This window comes from Silurus meridionalis, chromosome 6 (assembly GCF_014805685.1).
Source record: "Silurus meridionalis isolate SWU-2019-XX chromosome 6, ASM1480568v1, whole genome shotgun sequence".
Lineage (NCBI taxonomy): Eukaryota > Metazoa > Chordata > Actinopteri > Siluriformes > Siluridae > Silurus > Silurus meridionalis.
Window position 1 is genome coordinate 29884093 of NC_060889.1, and position 20000 is coordinate 29904092.

At 44.7% G+C, this 20000-nt stretch overlaps 2 protein-coding genes across 2 annotated transcripts in view; both read left to right on the top strand.

Annotated features, from left to right (window-relative positions):
- ncapg2 (non-SMC condensin II complex, subunit G2) overlaps nucleotides 1-16471 on the top strand; it is a 19209-nt gene extending 2738 nt beyond the window's left edge. The window contains exons 5-28 of the mRNA XM_046851478.1: nucleotides 902-1059; nucleotides 1480-1614; nucleotides 1725-1819; nucleotides 1968-2124; nucleotides 3396-3488; nucleotides 3582-3707; nucleotides 4627-4803; nucleotides 5289-5441; nucleotides 5628-5850; nucleotides 6303-6403; nucleotides 6821-6994; nucleotides 7118-7133; nucleotides 10310-10364; nucleotides 10488-10641; nucleotides 10715-10897; nucleotides 11044-11154; nucleotides 11542-11679; nucleotides 13046-13145; nucleotides 13233-13423; nucleotides 13797-13937; nucleotides 14595-14698; nucleotides 14978-15078; nucleotides 15154-15250; nucleotides 15644-16471. Of these exons, the coding sequence (XP_046707434.1) occupies nucleotides 902-1059; nucleotides 1480-1614; nucleotides 1725-1819; nucleotides 1968-2124; nucleotides 3396-3488; nucleotides 3582-3707; nucleotides 4627-4803; nucleotides 5289-5441; nucleotides 5628-5850; nucleotides 6303-6403; nucleotides 6821-6994; nucleotides 7118-7133; nucleotides 10310-10364; nucleotides 10488-10641; nucleotides 10715-10897; nucleotides 11044-11154; nucleotides 11542-11679; nucleotides 13046-13145; nucleotides 13233-13423; nucleotides 13797-13937; nucleotides 14595-14698; nucleotides 14978-15078; nucleotides 15154-15250; nucleotides 15644-15695 (3035 nt within the window). The 3' untranslated portion in view covers nucleotides 15696-16471. The remainder of the gene's footprint in view (nucleotides 1-901; nucleotides 1060-1479; nucleotides 1615-1724; nucleotides 1820-1967; nucleotides 2125-3395; nucleotides 3489-3581; nucleotides 3708-4626; nucleotides 4804-5288; nucleotides 5442-5627; nucleotides 5851-6302; nucleotides 6404-6820; nucleotides 6995-7117; nucleotides 7134-10309; nucleotides 10365-10487; nucleotides 10642-10714; nucleotides 10898-11043; nucleotides 11155-11541; nucleotides 11680-13045; nucleotides 13146-13232; nucleotides 13424-13796; nucleotides 13938-14594; nucleotides 14699-14977; nucleotides 15079-15153; nucleotides 15251-15643) is intronic.
- A 3297-nt stretch (nucleotides 16472-19768) lies between these two features.
- ptprn2 (protein tyrosine phosphatase receptor type N2) overlaps nucleotides 19769-20000 on the top strand; it is a 185054-nt gene continuing 184822 nt past the window's right edge. The window contains 1 exon segment of the mRNA XM_046851477.1: nucleotides 19769-20000. This exon segment is cut by the window's right edge and continues 68 nt beyond it. Coding sequence (XP_046707433.1) covers nucleotides 19990-20000 — 11 coding nt within the window. The 5' untranslated portion in view covers nucleotides 19769-19989.

The window sequence follows — 20000 nt, forward strand, 5'->3', positions numbered from 1 at the left end:
AGCTCTATTCCTCCTCTATTTAGCTCTATTCCCCTCTATTCCCCTCTATTCAGCTCTATTCCCTCTATTCAGCTCTATTCCTCCTCTATTCAGCTCTATTCCTCCTCTATTCAGCTCTATTCTCTATTCAGCTCTATTCTCCTCTATTCCTCTTCTATTCCCCTCTATTCCTCCTCTATTCAGCTCTATTCCTCCTCTATTCCCCTCTATTACTCCTCTATTCAGCTCTATTCCCCTCTATTCAGCTCTATTCCTCCTCTATTCCCCTCTATTACTCCTCTATTCAGCTCTATTCCTCCTCTATTCCTCTATTCCTCCTCTATTCCCTCTATTCAGCTCTATTCCTCCTCTATTCAGCTCTATTCCTCCTCTATTCAGCTCTATTCCTCCTCTATTCAGCTCTGTTCCTCCTCTATTCAGCTCTATTCCTCCTCTATTCAGCCTCTATTCCTCCTCTATTCAGCTCTATTCTCTATTCAGCTCTATTCCTCCTCTATTCAGCTCTGTTCCTCCTCTATTCAGCTCTATTCCTCCTCTATTCCCCCTCTATTCCTCCTCTATTCAGCTCTGTTCCTCCTCTATTCAGCTCTTACACTTCTATTCATCTCTATTACACTCCTATTTAGCCTGACATGTTGTTGTTGTACAGGTGTTGAGAGTTGTGTAACTGACATGTTGTTGTTGTTGTACAGGTGTCGAGAGTTGTGTAACTGACATGTTGTGTTGTTGTACAGGTGTCGAGAGTTGTGTAACTGACATGTTGTGTTGTTGTACAGGTGTCGAGAGTTGTGTAACTGACATGTTGTTGTTGTTGTACAGGTGTCGAGAGTTGTGTAACTGACATGTTGTGTTGTACAGGTGTCGAGAGTTGTGTAACTGACATGTTGTTGTTGTTGTACAGGTGTCGAGAGTTGTCTTCCCGTGTCTGAGGTTCCTCTCCAGAAGGCCATCCATTGGCTGTTTGAGTGCTGGTGGAGGCGGGGCTTAGAGGGGAAGGAGGAACTCGGCTGGACTGCGTTTGTCGCTTGTTTGGAGAACACAGTTACACTCAAAAAAACGGTAGAGTGTGTGTGAGAGAGTGTGTGTGAGAGAGAGTGTGTGTGAGAGAGAGTGTGTGAGAAAGTGAGAGTGTGTGAGAGAGTGTGAGTTACTGTACAAGATACATGATGAGTAAAAAAAAAGAAATCCTCTCCATTCTTTTTTTTAAATTCTTCCTTTTTTCCTCCTTTCTCCTTTTCCATCCCTCCTTTTCTTAATTCTTTCTCCTTTTTCCTTTTCCCTTCTCTTCTTCATCTTACTCTTTCTACCTTTCCCACTTTTTCTTTATCCTCTTGGGTTATCCTCTCCTAATGTTTCATTCACTTTTTCTACGCCTTCTCCTCTTTTCCCTTTTTTCCTCCATGTTTTATATAAAATTAGTGTGTGATCTCTCTCTCTCTCTCTCTCTCTCTCTCTCTCTCTCTCTCTCTCTCTCTGTAGCTGAGTGAGCTGAACCGTCTGTACTCCCTGCGTGATGTTCTGCTCAGTGTGGAGTTTGAATCTGAGAGGGGTCAGTGCATCACTAACCCCCTGCTGCAGTGCTTCCTGTCCACCAGCTACATCAAACGAGAGGAGGTGTGTGTGTGTGTGTGTGTGTGTGTGTGTGTGTGTGTGTGTGTGTGTTTATATAATAACAACTATACCAGTCCAGAAGTTGACTTTGATGTTACCTATGTGTCTCCCAGGGGAAGCGTTTCCTGGCGTTCCTCTTCGAGTGGGACGTCCATTTCATCAAGATGATCCACGAGACCATAAAGAACCAGCTGCAGTTTCTGGCCAAGTGTGTGTGTGTGTGTGTGTGTGTGTGTGTGTGTGTGTGTGTGTGTGAGATAGACTTGTACACCAGGGTTAGTGCTCGTCTGTGTGTTAAGCCCTTCTTGTGTGTGTGTGTGTGTGTGTGTGTGTGTGTGTGTGTGTGTGTTACGCAGGCCCGTAGCTGAAGACGTGGGTGAGATTTATTTCCGGGCGTGGAAGAAGGCCAGCAGTCCGTTCCTGGAGGAGATGGAGACGTCGTGTATCCAGGACCTGATGCAGCACGCCGTCCTACTGCACCAAACCTCACCTGTACTGCCCAAAGTGCGGCAGGTGTGTCACATACACACACACACACACACACACACACACACACACACACACTCACACAACCTTACACATACACACACACACACACTCAAACACGCACACATACACACACACTCACACAACCTTAGACACACACAAACACACACTTCCACTCAAACACACGGACGCACACACACACACACACACACACATATGTGTGTACACACACACACACACTCAAACACACACACACACACATACAGTACACACAAACTCACACAACCTTACACACACTCACACAACCTTACACACACAACTTCCACTCACACATACGGACGCACACACACTTCCACTCACATACACTTCCACTCTCACAGACACACTTACACACACACACACACACACACACATTCGAATGATTAATCGAGTAATCTGGACTTTTTCTATATTAAAGAGCAACACTTAAAATAAATGTCATTTTGTTTCCTTTTAGTAAAATGTAAATTTTATTGCTGAAATTGTACACAAGAATATCTGTTAAAACTAAACCCATTAAGTGCATTTCATTGCCAAATTGCATTAAAATGCAAATATAAATATTGAAATAAAAATATACATTTTCAATGACTCTTTAAAATGGTACCTGCACTGAAAGTGTGTTTTCTTTATGTTTTAGTTTGAAATGATTCACAATTTGGAAACTTTCTCTAAATTTCTTTGGCCTGAATCTTCTCCTGGTCCCTCGCTGTTTTCTCCATTTTTCATTCTGCACTGTTTTCTGTGTTCAGAGTTTAGCGGACGGTGCGTCAGTAATAATGGTCCGTGGGGAAACGCAGTGCTCTGTGCGTTGTTAAATGAACTAAACAAATGTTTTTGTATTCGAGTTACTTAAGGAATCGTTTCAGCTCTAATACATTTATTGACTTATGAGGGCATTGAGGATTTTTATTATATTTATTTTATTATGTTTACATTTAAAAAAAATACATTTTTATCATTTTTACTGCCGTTTTTTTATTTTTTATTTTATCAAATATTTTTTTTTCCTTGATGTATTTTTTTGCTGTTTTGTTTTTGTTAATTGTATTTATTTATTATTACATATGTTAAAATTTTACTTACTATTTCTATTCATTTTTTATATAATTTTAAATATTTATTTTGCTTTAATTGGTCCATTTTAAATTTAATCTAAAAAGAAAAAATATATTTATAAGTTTTGTTTAGTCTGGTCGTCTGCATGGCGGACGTGCCACACTTTTCCCCGTGTGCTGATGTCACTTCCTGTGCTGCAGATCCTGGCGTATTTCCACAAGCAGAAGTTCCGTCAGGGTGTGGACGAGATGCTGCACCGCCTCTACATGCCCGTGCTGTGGAAAGCGCTGAAGGTGAGATGAAGGACGGAGCTCGGCGGAGCGCCACCTGTACACACTGTAGTGTAACCGTGTGTGTGTGTGTGTGTGTGTGTGTGTGTGGTGCAGGCGGCGAACGCGGAGGTGCGAGCGAACGCCACCCTGCTGTTCACCGAGGCGTTTCCCATCCACGACCCCGGCATGAACAGTGAGAGAGTGGATGAGCTCGTGCAGAAACAACTCGATACGCTCTTCGTGAGTCTCCTCCTCCTCCTCTGTGATGATGTCACTTCCTCTCTTTATTGTCCTTATCATCATCCCATCATATGAACAGTGACTGTGACGACTTCTGCTTTCTATTCATCATCCTCATCATCCTCCTGCTCTTCCACTCTTCATCTTCTCCTTCTGTTCTTCTTCTCCATCCTTCTCATCATCCTCCTGCTCTTCCACTCTTCATCTTCTCCTTCTGTTCCTCTTCTCCATCCTTCTCTTCCTCCTCCTGCTCTTTCACTCTTCATCTTCTCCTTCTGTTTCTCTTCTCCATCCTTCTCTTCCTCCTCCTGCTCTTTCACTCTTCATCTTCTCCTTCTGTTCCTCTTCATCATCCTTCTTCATCCTTCTCTTCCTCCTCTTCATCCCCTACTCTTCCACTCTTTATCTTCTCCTTCTGTTCCTCTTCATCATCCTTCTCTTCCTCCTCCTTATACTCCTGCTCTTTCACTCTTCATCTTCTCCTTCTGTTCCTCTTCTCCATCCTTCTCTTCCTCCTCCTGCTCTTCCACTCTTCATCTTCTCCTTCTGTTCCTCTTCATCATCCTTCTCTTCCTCTTCTTCATCCCCTACTCTTTCACTCATCTTCTCCTTCTGTTCCTCTTCTCCATCCTTCTCTTCCTCCTCCTTATCCTCCTGCTCTTCCACTCTTGTTCTTCTCCTTCTGTTCCTTTTCTCCATCCTTCTCTTCCTCCTCCTTATCCTCCTGCTCTTTCACTCTTCATCTTCTCCTTCTGTTCCTCTTCTTCATCCTTCATCTTCCTTCTCTTCCTCCTCTTCATCCTCTTGCTCTTTCACTCTTTATATTCTCCTTCTCTTCCTTCTCATCATCCTTCTTTTCCTCTTTATCATCCTTCTCTTCCTCCTGTATGTGTGTGTGTGTGTGTGTGTGTGTGTGTAGACCCTGCTGGAGGATGTGAACCCCTCAGTGCGCAGTGCAGCAGTGTTAGGAGCGTGTTCAGTCATGTCTCGCTGTTGGGAGCTGCTGCCCTCCTCCATCATCACTGACCTGCTGAAGAAACTTCTGGAGCTCGCATCAGATACCAGCAGCCCTGACTGCCGCTGCGCCGTCTTCATGGTAACACACACACACACACACACACACACACACACACACACACTTGCACTACACACAAAATCTCAATGCACACTACTTTTTCTTTCCTTCTTTCTTCTCTACTTCCATTCCTTTCTTCTTCTTTTCATTTCCTTCTTTCTTCTTCTTTTCTCTCCTCCTTTGTTCTTCCTTCTCTTTTTCTTCTTCTTTTCTTCTGCTCTTTATTTTTGTTTCTCATGGTTTTTTGCTCCTCCTGTCCCCTTTTCTTCCTCTTCCATTTCCCCTTTTCTTCTTCTTTTTATTGTTAATACCACCCATCCAATTCTTTTTTCTCTCTGTTTTCTATCCTTCACTTCATTCTCTTTCTCCCATCTTCTTCAACCTCCAGTAACCTTTTTATTATTAACTCGTTTTCTTTTTTCTTATGCCAAGAGTGTTGACTAACCACGTTAAAGACGCTTTATCGTGGCGTGTGTGTGTGTGTGTGTGTGTGTGTGTGTGCGCAGTGCATGTCGATGATCCTGGATAACCCTCTGAGCCACCCCCTGATGGAGAAGCTGCTCCCGGCGCTAAAGCTAAGTCTCCACGACACCTCGGAGAAAGTGCGAGTGGCCTTCGTTGACCTGCTGCTCAAGATCAAAGCCGTTCGTGCAGCCAAGGTGTGTGTGTGTGAGTGTGTGTGTGTGTGTGTGAGTGTGTGTGTGTGTGTGTGTGTGTGTGTGTGTGTGTGTGTGTGTGTGTGTGTATATGAGAAGGAGATTGAGGGATTGATCGAGAGTAAACACATACTGTATACACACATTGTGTGTGTGTGTGTGTGTGTGTGTGTGTGTGTGTGTGTGCAGTTCTGGAAGGTGTGCTCCATGGAGCACCTGCTGGTGCGTTTGGAGCGTGAGTCGGCGTGCGTGTCGAAGCGGATCGTGAACCTGCTCTTCAGCTCGTTCTTGCCTGTAACACAGCCTGAGACCGTGTGGTGTGAGCGTTGCGTCTCCATGATCCAGATGAACGCTGGAGCTGCGCGCAAGTTCTACCGCTATGCCTACATGTACACCGCGCCAACCAACATAGGTGTGTGTGTGTGTGTGTGTGTGTGTGTGTGTGTGATATTACAGAACATCAGCCAAAAGTTTGTGGACACCCAGCCACTCCATTCCATATTGAGCTTCCTTATAGTAACCTCCATTCTTCTGAGTTTTGTGGAGATCTTTCAGCCAGGTAGGAAAGTCAGAGCGGGGGTGAGGAGGCCAGGGGTGGCAGTCAGCTTAAAAAATTCATATCTTCATTTGGGTCGAGGAGATCCAAACTTCCGCTGTAATCCATGGAAAGCAGATCTTTGTGCACAGGTGCATCTTAGTGGTGGAACAAGTTCAGATCTCCAAGAATAAGTGAACAAGATCATGGACGGTTGGAAAAGCCTGGTGTTCCGATACTTTTGGCCGTATCGATATTACAAGAAGTTCCTGAGACTGAGAGGCTGTTTGTTTGTTTGTTTGTTTGTTCATGTCTCTTGTTTGACGCAGTGAAACTGATGCTGATGATCCGTAAATGTTTAAACGCCTGCATCCAGAAGACGGGAGAAAACCCAGACGAGTCCGTCTGCAGCAACAAGGAGAACAACTCGGTTAGATTTCTCTCTCTCTCTCTTTTACACATACACACACTCACTCACGTTCCAAAACAACACACACATTATCCTTCCTCCAGAATCACTGTGTCCTTCCTGAATACAGCGTCTGAAGTTTTTCTGTTCCGTTAGGGAGGTTATTATAAGGACGGATGGGGGCTAAATGTGTAATGGGATGTTCAAAACAAACACAGTCGCGTGTCTACAAACTTTAGGCCCTATAGCGTAAGGCCTACATCAAACAGCCAAATAATATATAAATTAGAGCCGCATATTCAGAAATGAATATGAATTTTATATAATCTTAATTATATTAATAATATAATGAAGATTGAAATTGTATGCGGGTCCTGCTTGTATCAGATCAGTGCCACGTCTAATAATTATAGAAATTCTATTTTTTTGTGTGTGTAGGTGCTGGAGGACGTGCTGTCTGTAAAGGACACGGCGGTCATGGCGAGTCTGTTGGAGTTGGTGGTTATCCTGTGGCAGAGCGTCCAGAAATCTCTGCAGCTCAACCAGGAGGCTCTGCAGTACACCACGGCCAAGTTCGCCTCCGTCCTGCCCGAGTACCTGCGCGTCTTTCAGGTCTTTTCTTCACCGTCATCACCAAAGTTGTTATTGTTATAAGCATTCCTGTCAGAACAGAGTGATGAGCATTTATCATGTCTGATTCTAAACGTTAAAGAGGACAATGAGAGAGGAAGATAGACTGAGAGACAGAAAGGCAGACAGATGGTTTTATGGACAGACAGAAAGGCAGACAGATGGTTTTATGGACAGACAGAAAGGCAGACAGATGGTTTTATGGACAGACAGATGGTTTTATGGACAGACAGATGGTTTTATGGACAGACAGAAAGGCAGATGGATGGTTTTATGGACAGACAGAAAGGCAGACGGATGGTTTTATGGACAGACAGAAAGGCAGACGGATGGTTTTATGGACGAACAGAAAGGCAGACGGATGGTTTTATGGACAGACAGACAGATGGTTTTATGGACAGACAGAAAGGCAGACAGATGGTTTTATGGACAGACAGAACGGCAGACAGATGGTTTTATGGACCAACAGAACGGAAGACAGATGGTTTAATAGACAGACAGAAAGGCAGACAGATGGTTTTATAGACAGACAGAAAGGCAGACAGATGGTTTTATGGACAGAGATGGTTTTATGGACAGACAGAAAGGCAGACAGATGGTTTTATAGACGGACAGAAAGGCAGACAGATGGTTTTATAGACAGACAGAAAGGCAGACAGATGGTTTTATGGACAGACAGATGGTTTTATGGACAGACAGAAAGGCAGACAGATGGTTTTATGGACCAACAGAACTGCAGACAGATGGTTTAATAGCTGGACAGAAAGGCAGACAGATGGTTTTATGGACAGACAGAAAAGCAGACAGATGGTTTTATGGACCAACAGAACGGCAGACAGATGGTTTAATAGCCGGACAGAAAGGCAGGCGGATGGTTTTATGGACAGACAGAAAAGCAGACAGATGGTTTTATGGACAGACAGAACCAGACAGATGGTTTTATGAACAGACAGAAAGGCAGACAGATGGTTTTATGGACAGACAGATGGTTTTATGGACAGACAGAACGGCAGACAGATGGTTTTATGAACAGACAGAAAGGCAGACAGATGGTTTTATGGACAGACAGATGGTTTTATGGACAGACAGAAAGGCAGACAGATGGTTTTATGGACGACAGGACAGCAGACAGATGGTTTTATGGACAGACAGAAAGGCAGACAGATGGTTTTATGGACAGACAGAAAGGCAGACAGATGGTTTTGGACAGACAGAAAGGCAGACAGATGGTTTTATGGACAGACAGAACGGCAGACAGATGGTTTTATGGACAGACAGAACGGCAGACAGATGGTTTTATGGACATACAGATGGTTTTATGGACAGACAGATGGTTTTATAGACGGACAGAAAGGCAGATGGATGGTTTTATGGACAGACAGATGGTTTTATGGACAGACAGAAAGGCAGACAGATGGTTTTATGGACAGACAGAAAAGCAGACAGATGGTTTTATGGACAGACAGAAAGGCAGACAGATGGTTTTATGGACAGACAGAAAGGCAGACAGATGGTTTTATGGACAGACAGAAAGGCAGACAGATGGTTTTATGGACAGACAGATGGTTTTATGGACAGACAGAAAGGCAGACAGATGGTTTTATGGACAGACAGAAAGGCAGACAGATGGTTTTATGGACAGACAGAACGGCAGACAGGTGGTTTTATGGACAGACAGATGGTTTTATGGACAGACAGAAAGGCAGACAGATGGTTTTATGGACAGACAGAACGGCAGACAGATGGTTTTATGAACAGACAGAAAGGCAGACAGATGGTTTTATGGACAGACAGATGGTTTTATGGACAGACAGAACGGCAGACAGATGGTTTTATGAACAGACAGAAAGGCAGACAGATGGTTTTATGGACAGACAGATGGTTTTATGGACAGACAGAAAGGCAGACAGATGGTTTTATGGACCGACAGGACAGCAGACAGATGGTTTTATGGACAGACAGAAAGGCAGACAGATGGTTTTATGGACAGACAGAAAGGCAGACAGATGGTTTTGGACAGACAGAAAGGCAGACAGATGGTTTTATGGACAGACAGAAAGGCAGACAGATGGTTTTATGGACAGACAGAACGGCAGACAGATGGTTTTATGGACAGACAGAAAGGCAGACAGATGGTTTTATGGACAGACAGAAAGGCAGACAGATGGTTTTATGGACAGACAGAAAGGCAGACAGATGGTTTTATGGACAGACAGATGGTTTTATGGACAGACAGAAAGGCAGACAGATGGTTTTATGGACAGACAGAAAGGCAGACAGATGGTTTTATGGACAGACAGATGGTTATGGACAGACAGACAGATGGTTTTATGGACAGGCAGAAAGGCAGACAGATGGTTTTATGGACAGACAGAAGGCAGACAGATGGTTTTATGGACAGACAGAAAGGCAGATGGATGGTTTTATGGACAGGCAAAAGTCAGACAGATGGTTTTATGGACAGACAGATGGTTTTATGGACAGGCAAAAAGTCAGACAGATTGTTTTATGGACAGACAAATGGTTTTATGGACAGACAAAAAGACAGACAGATGGTTTTATGGACAGAGATGGTTTTATGGACAGACAGAACGGCAGACAGATGGTTTTATGGACAGACAGACCAACAGACGGATGGTTATGGACAGACAGAACGGCAGACAGATGGTTTTATGGACAGAGATGGTTTTATGGACAGACAGAAAGGCAGACAGATGGTTTTATGGACAGACAAAAAGGCAGACAGATGGTTTTATGGACAGACAGAACGGCAGACAGATGGTTTTATGGACAGACAAATGGTTTTATGGACAGACAGAACGGCAGACAGATGGTTTTATGGACAGACAGATGGTTTTATGGACAGACAGAACGGCAGACAGATGGTTTGTCATACAGACAGACCAACAGACGGATGGTTAGACAGACATACAGACTGATAGAAAGACAGACAGATGGTTTGACAGATATGCAGATGGTTTTAAAGACAGACAGATAGAAAGTCTGTTTGCCTTTTTATCTGCCTGTTTGTTCATATCTCTGTCCACTATTCTATCAAATCGTCTCTCTATCAAGCTATTTGTCTGTTTATCAAATTGCTCGTCTGTCTGTTTAACTTTATCATGTTATATAATGTTTACGATGCTGTTTCAGGACACTAGAGGGCGCTGATCACTAATTTTCTTTCTAAGTGAAAATACATGTAGTGTGTGTTCTCATTTTGTGTGTGTGTGTGTGTGTGTGTGTGTGTGTGTGTGTGTGTGTGTGTGTGTGTGTGACACAGGATGAGCGGCACAGCTGCACTCATCCGCTTGGCATCTTTACTTCCGTCATCCATGGTCCCAGCTTTTCGGTCTGTCTGACGTTCTTACACACACACACACACACACACACACACACACACTAGTATTTAATGTCGGAACACAATACTGAGTGTGTGTGTGTGTGTGTGTGTGTGTGTGGGTGTGTGAGACAGAAGTAAAGTTTTAGCCCAGTTGAGGAGGCTGGACAGCGGCTCACCAGTGTCCCTCTACAGTCAGCTGATCGAGTGTGTGTGTAGTTGGGGGCAGGTGAGCCAGGTGTTGGACCTGGCGGTGCAGTGGCTCAGCGAGGCCCCGCCCCTCAACACGGTACACACTCATCTTTGCTCTCCACTCTGTTATAAAGCGCCCCTGTGTCTCATGGTGTCTTGTCCATGCGCAGGTGGAGACGAGCGGGAGTGGATCCCAGAGGGTGCAGTTCATAGAGACGGGGGTGGAGGCAAAACCAGAGTTGGGGCTGGATTACATGGAGTACATGATGCTGAGACGTCACACTCGGGACAACGTGTTGAGTCTGAGCGTGGATCAGATCACACCCCTGCTCACTGCCCTCGCTGCCTGGAAGGTCATCTGAGCACACACACACACACACACGGCTCTAATGTGACCAGAGAAAGAATAAAATACAATTCAATAATTAGTGATTAACCTGTGTGTGTGTGTGTGTGTGTGTGTGTGTGTGTGTGTGTGTGTGTGTGTGTGTGTGTGTAGGCTGTACTGTACTCCTCTCTGAGTGAGGGTGAGGTCAGCGAGACAGTCACCGAGACGGCGTTCCGAGCTTTTGGCTTACACAGTCGTCTCACCCTCCACCTTCAACACATAGTGAGTCTCCTAAAACACACACATCTGTTGCCTTCCCGTCTGTCTATAAAACCGTCTGCACCTTTTCCCCTGTCTGTCTGTCTGTTTGTCTATAAAACCGTCTGCACCTTTTCCCCTGTCTGTCTATCTGTCTGTTTGTCTATAAAACCGTCTGCACCTTTTCCTCTGTCTGTCTGTCTGTCTGTCTGTCTGTCTGTCTGTCTGTCTCTAAAACCGTCTGCACCTTTTCCCCTGTCTGTCTGTCTGTCTGTCTGTCTGTCTGTCTGTCTGTCTCTAAACCTGTCTGTTTTTCTGTCTCTTCTACAAAGTTTTTTTTATACATTTAATCTCTTTATGGATTTATTTTTCTGTGTTTTTGTAATAACACTGCCTCCTCCTGTCTGTCAGCACCCTGAGGGGCGGAACTTCCTGTCCACACTGGAGCAGTCCATGGACTGGGTGGAGAAGAGGGTCCTCCCGTTCCTGGTTGCCCCTGGCGACAGTATCTCGGAGCAGCAGCTGAGTCTGAGCAGGAGAATAGTGGAGGTGAATAAGAATCACAACAGATGGGATTTTGTTTGTTCCTTTTGTTGTTTCTGCACCCACGTTCCCCTGTCGGGGTGGCAGACTGAGGGGGCTGTTCGGCTGCGTCATCAGGGGGCAGAAACCGCTCCTAAAATACCCCACAGGCACTAAGGATCTTAATCAGCAGGATTATTCTTCATATAACGATGTGGAAATCACTTTCAGAGTTCCATTAACACACCACTATCACTCCTCTGGGCTTTATTTAAACACTACTGAGTCCCACTGTATCTTCTCATTCATCACCAATCACACAGCATCACTCCACTTCTGCTCTTCATTCGCTTCTCCTCCCATTCTCTCCATGTGCTCTTCTGTTGTTCTTCAGCTCATCTCCTGTTCTCCTTCAGCTCATCTCCTGTTCTCCTTCAGCTGTTCTCCTGTTCTGCTTCAGCTCATCTCCTGTTCTCCTTCAGCTCATCTCCTGTTCTCCTTCAGCTCATCTCCTGTTCTCCTTCAGCTCATCTCCTGTTCTCCTTCAGCTCATCTCCTGTTCTCCCTTTGGTTTTTCTCCTGTTCTCCTTCAGCTCATCTCCTGTTCTCCTTCAGCTCATCTCCTTTCTCCTTCAGCTCATCTCCTGTTCTCCTTTAGCTTTTCTCCTGTTCTCCTTCAGCTCATCTCCTGTTCTCCTTCAGCTCATCTCCTGTTCTCCTTCAGCTTTTCTCCTGTTCTCCTTCAGCTCATCTCCTGTTCTCCTTCAGCTCATCTCCTGTTCTCCTTCAGCTCATCTCCTGTTCTCCTTCAGCTCATCTCCTGTTCTCCTTCAGCTTTTCCCCTACCTTTCTCTGTCTTTTGTCCTGCTCCTCTTCTGCTTTTCTCTTGTTCTCCTGTTCTTCAGCTTTTCTCTGGCTTTTCTTCTGTTGTTCATAATTTCTCTGCCTTCTCCATTTTTTCTTTGCCTTTTCTCTGGCTTTTCTCCTGCTCTTCTTCAGCTTTTCTCTGGCTCTTCTCCTCATTCTTTCCTGTTCTTGTGCTCTTTTCCTGAGCTTTTTCTGCTTCTCTCCTTCTTTTCTCTTGCTCTTCTCTCATACTTTGCCTATTCTTTTATTAATCTTATCCTGCTCCTCCCTTTTATTAATGCTTTTCCTGTTCTTGTCTCCTGCTTTTCTCCTTTCCCTTCCCTTTCCGTTCCCTCGCTTTTCCTGTACAGTTCTCATTTCCGCATGCGTTTAAAATTTTTGTACAATTTTCTTGTCCTTTCCAGATCATCCTCTGCTTTATCTCGCTCTTCTGCTTCTCCTTTGTTTTTCCTCTCATGTTTTTTGTTGATTTTTTTTCTGTGTTTTTACATTTCTTTTTTCTGTCTCTCTGTCTCTCCTGGTACAGATGTGTCTGCATGTGTATAGGGACACCATACAGGTTGCTTTGGGAGACGGTGATTTCAGTGACCACGTGCTACAGTTTTGCTCCTACGTGTTGCTGTCTGGTGAGTGACATCATCGTTAAACTGCTAAAGTCAACTGTTGCCATGTCAATATGTCCAACTGTGTGTGTTTGTGTGTGTCCCTTTCAGAGAAAGGCTATCTGTGTGTCCCTGTCCTGCTGTCCTTGCTGACCGAGGTGGCTCAGGACAGCGTTTCCCATGATGCAGAGGGACAGGAGGAGCAGCTGTCCGTCACCCTGCGTATCATTGCCAACATCTTCCAGAAAATTCTGGAGGTCATGGCGCACCGACTACGCAGAGACAAAGAGGAGGGTCAAGAGGTAAGGGACTGTCTCTGTGTGTGACTCTGTCTGTCTGTGTCTGTCTGTCTGTCCGAGTGTGTCTCTGTCTGTCTGTCTGTCCCTCTGTGTTTGTATTTCTGTCTGTGCGAGTGTGTCTCTGTCTGTCTGTCTCTCTGTCTGTCTGTCAGTCTGTCTGTCTGTCTGAGTGTGTCTCTGTCTGTTTGTATTTCTGTCTGTCTCCCTGTGTCTCTGCTGTCTGTCTTTCTTTCTGTCTGCCTTTTTTTTTGTCCATCTCTCTTTCTGTGTCTCCTCTCTTTTCCGCAAGTAAGTAAAAATAATTTGTCAATATGTTATTAAAGCGTGTGTGTGTGTGTGTGTGTGTGTGTGTGTGTGTGTGTGTGTGTGTGTGTAGCTGTGCTGCTCCTCCGGGGACGCCCTGAACAACTTCCTGCAGGTGACTCAGTTGGTATCTGAAAGGTCAGAAGTGACGACTGGGATTTTCTCGTCTCTGTGCGCCGCCATCATCATCGACATCAGCAGAACTTTGCAGAAGGTGTGTGTGTGTGTGTGTGTGTGTGCACATTCTGAATTACCTTTTGAAAGTCATTTATATTTACAAGAATCTATTTACTATTTGTGTATGAAATACAGTATTTGGACATCCGACATGTTTCCTGCCAGATGTGGTTCTTCCCCAAACTATATATAAGAAGAAAACTCTATATAGAAGCACATCTGGCTGAATAACGATCACGATGCAGAGACAGTCTTCTTCTTTCTCCCTTTGATATCAGTCGAGTTGTTTTGCTGTCAGATGTGTGAAATCCCCTCGTCCAGATGAACACCGTTCCGCGTTGAGGATGAAACGAGCGTCCTCTTTCATTCCCCTCAGGCACCTCTTCTTCTCATCACCTGGTGTTAAATTGGATCGTTGCTCACGCTCGGCGTCACATTAAACCCCGGCGTGGGCGACGGAGAACACTAAAAACGCAGAGAGTAATCGCTCATGAGATCGTTTTATTGCGCCGCTCAGAAGCCCAATTATCCCACGTTACTTACGCTAACACTCGAACATGAAGGAGCTGCATAACACAGGAAGAACCTGAAATTCAGTACATACTGAATAAAAAGAGAGATGTCTTTTCTCTCTCTCTCTCTCTCTCTCTCTCTCTCTCTCTCCCCCACTTATTTTATTTATTTATTTTATAAGATTTCTAATCCTGAACATCTGACCACTCCGGAGAGCGTGAGGGACCTGCCTCCTCTCTCCAGCACCATCATGTCCGCCATCCTCAAATCATCTGCAGTAACCAGGTAACACTTTTACACACTCGTACACCTCAAACCTCTCAGTTAAACCTCACGAAATCCTGAACACAAACAAGGCAGTAATTCATCTGTGGGGGATTGGGAGGGTGTGTGTGTGTGTGTGTGTGTGTGTGTGTGTGGATATGACCGAGACTTTAGTATGGCATGTGGGTAGTGTGGTCCGCTTATCCTACAATCCGTGGACACACACACATACACACACAAAGCTAATAATGATCAAAGACGAAAATATCAGCCAATCAGAAAGCAGCGTTTGGTTCACAGGTGCTTCCTGTCTGAGATGAGCTCCACGGTCGACTCGGAGGCCATCGATAGCGTCAGCGGGCTCGCGGCCATCGCTCACGTCCTGGCAATCGTGAGGAAAAGTAAGTGTGTATATAACCGGCGTAAATATAACACACACACACAGAGCTTTACAGTTAAATTTTTGTTTTGTTCAGCGGAGAAGTTCAGCGCGGATCTGAAAGGGATCAGTGTTTCTGTGCACAGGCAGATCCTGCAACACTACGGTGTCACACCACCTGAGTCGGCACACAGGTAACACACACACACACAAAGCTAATAATGATCAAAGACGAAAATATCAGCCAATCAGAAAGCAGCGTTTGGTTCACAGGTGCTTCCTGTCTGAGATGAGCTCCACGGTCGACTCGGAGGCCATCGATAGCGTCAGCGGGCTCGCGGCCATCGCTCACGTCCTGGCAATCGTGAGGAAAAGTAAGTGTGTATATAACCGCGTAAATATAACACACACACACACGCCTTATATTCATTATATACGGGGTTCCTACGCTGCGTGTAATGATCATTACGTTTTCCGGGGAAAGCATATTAACGTGGACATGGTATTTTATTTTCCGCTGAGTCAGGAGAATGTTGCGTAACGCATGTCATAATGATCATTTTTATAAATCGTCTCTTCTCATTCAGGCCGATCTATGAGACCGCGGTGGCCGCCCTGAACGACCTCCTGATGCCCTGATTCTAAAGGAACTTCAGATGCCCTGATGCTGAAGGACCTTCTGATGCCCTGATGCTGAAGGACCTTCTGATGCCCTGATGCTGAAGGACCTTCTGATGCCCTGATGCTGAATTGTTGGCCTTCAGTTTTCTTTCTGTGCGTTTGTGTTTTTTTTGTTTGTTTTTTTTTTCTGCCATATCCTCACATTTGTACATTATACAGCACTTATACGACCAAAAGTATCTGGACACCCACCAGCAACTGGCCGTGCCAAAAGTATTCGGACGCACAGTGTGTTTTCCTTTTTTTTCTTTCCCTCAGCTCGTCCCAGGGACCCAGACCTGCCCCAGCATGACGACGCAAAACCCTGTGCATATATATATATATATATATATATATATAATGTATATGAGCTCCATGAAGATGCATGGATTGGAAAGGTGTGGAAGATCTCTTGCTATTGAGCTCTAATGATATTGTTATTAATGTGAGCAGCACCAGGTCTCATCTCACCTACACGAGTATCTGACTTTATTTTAACGCCCTTGTGGAACATCTACACAGGAGAATGGAGCTTATTATAAGAGCAATGTGGAATGAGATGATGACACAAAATGGACATACCAACCTTATGGTGAGGTGTCCCCAAACTTTTGGCCGTATAGTGTGTATATAGGAGGGGAGAATTGAGAACAATGATGATATCTGCTCCATTATAGATGCGTTTTGCTTCAAAAGAAAAAATAATAAATATAATCGTGCTTTTATAACGAGCGAGATAAAGGCTGATTTTTACAGTTTTGTTTGTTTGTTTGTTTGTTTTTTTGCTTGTCGCTACGCACCCAGTCGCGCAGTGGACAGAACGTTGTGATGCCGATTTGTGAGCCAATAGGAAGCGAGTGGGCGGGGCTGACGAGCGCTGACAATAATAAAAATGATGAGCCTCTCCAATTTCTGTGAGAAAGTTCAGATGGTGGATTTTGCTAAAAGGGTGGAAATGCAGTGGTGAACAATTATTTAAAGAAGAAGGAGGATAATAGGGTGACGTATAAGAGTGGAGGAAGGTGCACACAGGTGGACTATGTGCTATGTAGGAGATGCAACCTGAAGAAGATTGAAGACTGTAAGGTGTTGGCAGGGGACAGTGTAGCTAGACAGCATCGGATGGTGGTCTGTAGGATGGTTTTGGAGGCGAAGAAGAAGAGGAGGAAAGTAAAGATTGAAAGAAGAATAAGATGGTGAAAACTGAAGGAGGAAGAGTGTAGTGTGAGGTTCAGGGAAGAGGTCAGACAGAGGCTCGGTGGTGGTGAAGAGGTGCTGGATGATTGGGAAACTACTGCAGAAGTGATGAGGGAGACAGATAGAAAAGTACTTGGTGTGACATCTGGAAATAGAAAGGAAGACAAAGAGACGTGGTGAAATGAGGAAGTGCAGGAGAGCATAAGGAGAAAGAGGTTGGAGAAATTGGGATCGACAGAGTGATGAGAAAAGTAGGCAGGAGTACAAGAAGATGCAGCAGCAGGTGAAGAGGGATGTGGTGAAAGCCAAGGAAAAGGCATATGAGGAGCTGTATGAGAGGTTGGTGTGTAAAAGCCAGGCTGAGAGAAGAGGTGACCATCTGTGAGCAACAGTATGGTTTCATGCTGAGGAAGAGCACCACAGATGCCTTATTTGCTTTGAGGATGTTGATGGAGAAGTATAGGGAAGGTCAGAAGGAGGTGCATTGTGTGTTTTTGTATTTAGAGCAAGCGTACGACAGGGTGGAGAGAGGAGTTGTGGTATTGTATGAGGAAGTCTGGTGGTGCAGGACATGTATGAGGTCAGTGTGACAGCAGTGAAGTGTGCAGTAGCAACGACAGACTGGTTCATGGTGAAGGTTGGACTGCATCAAGGATCGGCTCTGAGCCCTTTCCTGTTTTCAGTGGTGATGGACGAGGTCAGACAGGAGTCTCCCTGGACTATGATGTTTGCGGATGTTATTGTGATTTGTGGTGAGAGTAGGGAGCAGGTGGAGAAGAGCCTGGAGAGGTGGAGGTATGCGCTGGAGAGAAGGGGAATGAAAGTCAGTAGGAGTAAGACAGAGTACATGTGTGTGAATCAGAGGGAGGGCAGTGGAGGGGTGCGGTTGCAGGGAGAAGAGGTGGTGAAGGTGGAGGAGTTCAGGTACCTGGGGTCAACAGTGCAAAGTAATGGAGAGTGTGTTAGAGAAGTGAAGAAGAGTGCAGGCAGGGTGGAGTGGGTGGAGAAGAGTGACAGAAGTGATTTGACCCAGACATGGGCAAACTACAGCTCGTGGGCCACACACGGCCCGTTGGGTTTATTAATCCGGCCCTAATGAGCCCTTCTGCAAAAATGAGCTTATCAAAGAAAAGAAAAGTGGATAATGAGCACCGAGTGTTTAATACGGAGTGAAAGGCTGTATGCCTAATATGCCAAGAAACCGTCGCGGTTTTCAAAGAGTACAATATCAGCCGTCACTTTGCTACGAAGCATGCCAACTACGCTAGCAAGCAGTCAACGCAGGAACGGGCTACGGCTCAGAGGTTGGCAGCTAATTTACAGACTCAGCAAAAATCTTTTCACGGCAAACTGCGATTCAAGAGTCGAGTACCAAGGCAAGATTTTTTGTCACGCAGACCTGTGACTCGTCGTGTCTTAAAGGAGAAGTTCAGCTCTTAATCTGAATGACTTTTATGCTTTACTTAACGAAGGCATGTTTTCAAACCTCCGGAAGAAGGCACAGAAGATGCTGACTTTGTTTGGTTCGACCTACGTATGTAAGCAGACATTCAGCGTCATGAACATCAACGAAGCCCCTCACAGATCCAGCTTAACTGACCAACACCTCGGATCTATCCTGAGAATTGCCACAACTAAACTTCCTCCAGACTTTGATGAACTGGCAAAATAAGGAGATCAACAACACTGTTCCTACTGAGACTGAACAAATCTCTAATGTAATATATACTGTATATATAAATATATATATCCTGGCCCCAAATTTTAGAACCCATTGTGGCCCGTGAGTCAAAAAGTTTGCCCATCCCTGGTTTAGAGACAGTGGCATCGAGTAAAAGACAGGAGGTGGAGCTGGAGGTAGCAGAGCTGAAGATGTTGAGATGTTCATTGGAAGTGACGATGATGGACAGGATTAGAAATGAGTTTATTAGAGGGACAGTGCATGTAGGACGTTTTGGAGACAAGTTGAGGGAGGTGGGATTGGACATGTGCAGAGGAGGGACATGGGGTATATCAGTAGGAGAATGCTGAGGATGGAGACACCAGGAAGGAGGAAAAGAGGAAGGCCAAGGAGGAGGTTCATGGATGTGGTGAGGGAAGACATGCAGGTAGTTGGTTTGAAAGAGGCAGATGTAGAGGACAGGGGGGTATGGAGACGGATGATCCGCTGTGGCGCCCCCTAAGGGGAGAAGCCAAAAGAAGAAGAATTCTTATCCTTTATTTACATCAAATACTTTGTTTTGTTTTTTTTTGTTTTTATTTCTTATTTATTTTATTCCTTTTTTCCTGACATTTTTATTTAGAAATGTATATAAATGTTTCTTTCTTTCTTTTGTCTTATTTTATTCTTTTTATCGTTTCTTTTCTTTTCTTAATTTTCTTATTGCTTCTTTTTCTCCGTAACTTTTTCATACTTCTTCCTTTTTGTTCCATTCATTTTTCTATACCTCTCTCTCCCCCACCTCTCTCTCCCCCACCCCTCTCTCTCTCTCACTCTCTCGCTCTCTCTCTCTCTCTCTCTCTCTCTCTCTCTCTCTCTCTCTCTCTGCAAGTTCTCTGCATCCAGTTTTTGTTTTGTAGTTAAATAAATAAATAAATGAAACAAAAGTAATTCAGTGAAAAAAAGTGAAATATTCTCAGTAATATAAATCCTATTTAAATAAATATTACTTATGTGCTTTTTCTTATTTAAACAAACAGCTTGATAAACAAATTGATCAATAACTACATGTAAATCAATATATAAATAAATATATAAATTAGAACACTGACCAAATAAGAAGTGTGTGTGAGAGAGAGAGAAAGAGAGAGAGAGCGAGATTTGAGGGTGTGTGTGTGATGAGTGACGTCATCGGTCGGGGAGGAAAAGAAATGGGCGTGGTTCTGCTGCCTGTCGTTGTCCGTGGTCCTGAAACAGACAGAGAGTTTAATATCCTTGTCTTTTATTTATGTGTGTTTGTTCCGCCACGTTCTGTCGGTGTGCTCGAGCCCTCAGTGTGTGTGTGAGGTGTGTGTGTGTGTGTGAGTGTGTGTGTCTCCGGTACCGGGACACGGCGGCGGCGGCGCGCTGTAGAGGATGGAGTCCTC